We start from the raw sequence: 3,730 nt of genomic DNA on the forward strand, positions 1-3,730 counted from the left end.
AAAGGTAGAGATGGAGAAATGGTTCACGCTCAATTCGAAAGACCACACTATTTACCTCTTTCTAGAAAAAACATTGAGACAATAGAAATACTTATAAGGACACACAGTGGTCGTTTAGTATCATTTGAACGAGGGAAGTTGATAGTGAAGCTTCATTTTCGCTTGAAAAATTTGTAAGACAAAATAAATTATTCATTAGAAAAAGAGAAAAAAAAAGAGAGAGAGAGCGAAACATGTATCAAAACTATCATTGTTGCATGAAATCTTTCGAAGATTATTACTCGAATCAAGCGGGAAATGGATTATCCTATTACAAAGGAATACCCCTTCAAAGGGGGAGTGGTCTAGGCGGAATTTTTAAAAGTATGTTTCGAATGGTTTTACCTTTATTCAAATCCGGGGCGAAAGCAGTGGGAAGGCAGGCTCTCAAATCCGGAGTTGATATTGCAAACGATTATATTCAAGGAAAAGATTTAAAAACTGCGTCAAAACAACGTATGAAGGAGGCGACTAAAATTCTTACGAATAAAGCTGCGGATAAAGTTAAAACTATGGTGGGAGGACATAAAAGGAAACGTACAGCTAGAAAATCAGTTATTAGTAAAAAGTATCGCAAAGTGTGCACACCTGATATTTTCACCAAACATGGCTTTGATAAGAAATGATTCTCCACCCTCAGTTAAATCTGAACTCGATTTGTTTCTCATGCCTCCCACTCAAACCGCCATAGAAAAGGGACAATGGTCAGAGTATTACCCCATATCCAGTATTCGTGACGGACTTCCCATCGAATTTAATATATCCGGGACTTCAGAGGAATATTTTGATTTGAGTGCAACGCAGTTATATGTTAAAGTAAAAATTTTAAAAGACAATGTTCCTTTACCTGAGAATGCGAAAACTTCTACCTGTAATTTATTTTTTCATTCTCTTTTTTCTCAAATCGACGTTGCGTTAAACGATCGTACCATAACCTCTTCAAATAATACTTATGCGTATAGATCTTACATTGAAACATTATTGAATTACGGCTCCGACTATAAAAAAAGTTTTTTAACTTCCGAATGTTTTTACAAAGATACCGCCGGACATCTCGATGAAAATGATCCCTTTAAGGAAAACGTTGGATTGAAAAAACGTGCTACAATGATTGCGAAGGGAAATGCATTGGAAATGATTGGAAATTTACATTGTGATATTTTCTATCAAGACCGCTTGTTATTAAATATGGTTGATCTGAAAGTGAAGCTTGTAAGGAACAAACCAGAATTTTGTCTCATATCCCCCGAAAAGGGAAATTATCAAATAGTAATTGAACACGCATCATTGTTTGTACGCAAAGTGAAAGTGAGTCCGGGAGTGTTGATTGGTCACGCAAAAGCTTTGGAAAAAACATCAGCTAAATATCCACTAGATAGAGTATTATGTAAAATGTACTCTATTCCGACAGGATCATTCTCCTTTTCTCAGGACAATGTCTTTTTGGGTCAGCTACCAAAGAGATTAATTTTAACATGCATTGATAACGATGCGTTCAATGGTAGTTATACTACTAATCCTTTTCATTTTAAACATAACGATGTAAATTTCGTCGGTGTGTATGTGGATGGTAATCCAGTTTGTTACAAACCCTTAACTCCAAATTATGAAAATGGACAATACATTCGCTCTTACAATAGTTTACTGTTAGGAAGTGAGAAATTAGCGAGCAATAAGGGGATTTATATAAACAGAGATGAATTTTCTAAGGGGTATACGTTATATGCTTTCGATTTAACCCCAGATTTATGTGATGGAGGTTACCTCAATTTAATTCGTCAAGGGAATTTAAGAATTGAACTCAAGTTTTCCAAACCTCTACCCAAGACAATTTCGCTGCTCGTTTACGCAGAATTTCAAAACGTGATCGAAATAACAAAATCTAGAAGTGTTTTATGTGATTTTTCGGTATGAACACTCTACAAATTGAAGATATATTAAAGAAGGATACGTTCACCCGAAAAATATTCGCAGGTGTTTTTCCGAGCGATAAAATCCCGAAACGGATAAATAAATTTCCTTCAGCATTTATCGTGAATACGGACATTCACACCAAACCGGGAAGTCACTGGTTAGCTTTTTATGTAGATTCACCCAACACTGTTGAATTTTTCGATTCCTACGGTAATTCACCGAAATTTTTCAACACTTACATTCGTAACTATTTTAAAAAATATAAATTTGTTACTTATAATGACATTCCTCTTCAAAGTGCTTCCACTGCTGTCTGTGGACAATATTGTATTTATTACTTGTATTTCCGTTGTAGAAATCGTACAATGAAATGTATTCTCAATTCGTTTGAATTAAAATCTATGCAAAATGATAAACGTGTTTATAATTTTGTAAAGAAAAAACTTTCTTGTGAACATGTACCATTTTTAATTTAACAATAAAGTGAGTCGTATATAAATAAGTGTGATGTGTGTTTATTAAATAAGAAAAAATGATTTTAGATTTGCTTTCTGTTAATAAGCCTATGCGTTTAACTTCTGAAGAGCAGGTGACTTTTTTAAACGAAACGCATTGTTTTATTTGTAAGGAACCATTAAACGAAGATAGAGTGAGGGATCACTGCCATATTACGTCAAAATATAGAGGTGCTGCACATTCTAAATGTAACTTGAATTATAAAATGATAAAAAAAATTCCGGTTATTTTTCACAACCTAAAAGGGTATGACTCCCACCATATTATCAAAACGTTAAGTAAAATAAAAAATAAAAAATTTTCTTGCATCGCTACAAACGCTGAAAAATTTATAAGTTTCTCGATAGGTTATCTCCAATTCTTAGATTCATTACAGTTTATGCCCGCTTCCCTTGATAAATTAGTAAACAACTTGAACGAGGATGAATTTCATATATTATCTTCACAATTTCCTCGCGAACAACAATCTCTCTTAAGACGTAAAGGAGTATACCCTTACGAGTATTTTAATAGCATGACGAAATTTGATGAAACGAAGTTACCCCCTCGCGATAATTTTTATAATACCTTAAACGATGAGCACATCTCTGAATCCGATTATAATCATGCATGCAATGTTTTTCAAATTTTTAAAATGAGAACTTTAAAAGACTATCATAATCTTTATGTAAAGACGGATGTACTTCTCTTAGCTGATGTTTTCGAAAAATTTCGAACTTTGTGTTTATCGCACTATGAAATCGACCCATGCCATGTATACACTGCACCTGGTCTAGCGTGGGAGGCGTGTTTAAAGATGACAAAGGTAAAGTTAGAACTTTTAACAGACCCCACTATGCATTTATTTGTAGAAAGTGGTGTGAGAGGTGGAGTTTCTGTTATCTCGAACAGGCATTCAATCGCCAATAACAAGTTCATGAGTAGTGGATTTAACCCCACCCTTCCATCCTCATTCATTATGTACTACGATATGAACAATCAATACGGTTTCAGCATGGAGGCGCGTCTTCCACTGAAAAATTTTCATTGGCGAGAAAACTTAGAGCTGACCGCAGAGGATATATTAGCTATATCGGATGATAGTGAAGAGGGGTATATTTTAGAAGTGGATTTAAAATATCCGCAAGAGATCCATGATTTGCATAGTGATTTACCCGTTGCGCCACAAAAATTAAAAGTAACTTCAGATATGCTTTCTCCTTACTCTCAAAGAATCGCAAGCGAATTAAATGTGAAGAAAGCTTTTAATGTTTCAAAACTC

At 34.4% G+C, this 3,730-nt stretch overlaps 1 protein-coding gene across 1 annotated transcript; it reads left to right on the top strand.

Moving 5' to 3' along the window:
- The first annotated feature begins 645 nt into the window (after positions 1-645).
- Positions 646-1,953, top strand: LOC147809922 (uncharacterized protein F54H12.2-like). Its single transcript, XM_087162935.1, has one exon. The coding sequence runs from the start codon at positions 646-648 to the stop codon at positions 1,951-1,953; it is 1,308 nt and encodes a 435-aa protein (XP_087019061.1).
- The last annotated feature ends 1,777 nt before the right edge of the window (positions 1,954-3,730 follow it).

Source organism: Parasteatoda tepidariorum, chromosome 5 (assembly GCF_982258835.1).
Source record: "Parasteatoda tepidariorum strain Cologne lab strain chromosome 5, Ptep-v5.0, whole genome shotgun sequence".
NCBI classification, from domain to species: domain Eukaryota; kingdom Metazoa; phylum Arthropoda; class Arachnida; order Araneae; family Theridiidae; genus Parasteatoda; species Parasteatoda tepidariorum.

Excerpts from the sequence above, each read along its gene's own strand:
- LOC147809922 (XM_087162935.1), top strand. The coding sequence starts at position 646 with ATGGCTTTGATAAGAAATGATTCTCCACCCTCAGTTAAATCTGAACTC.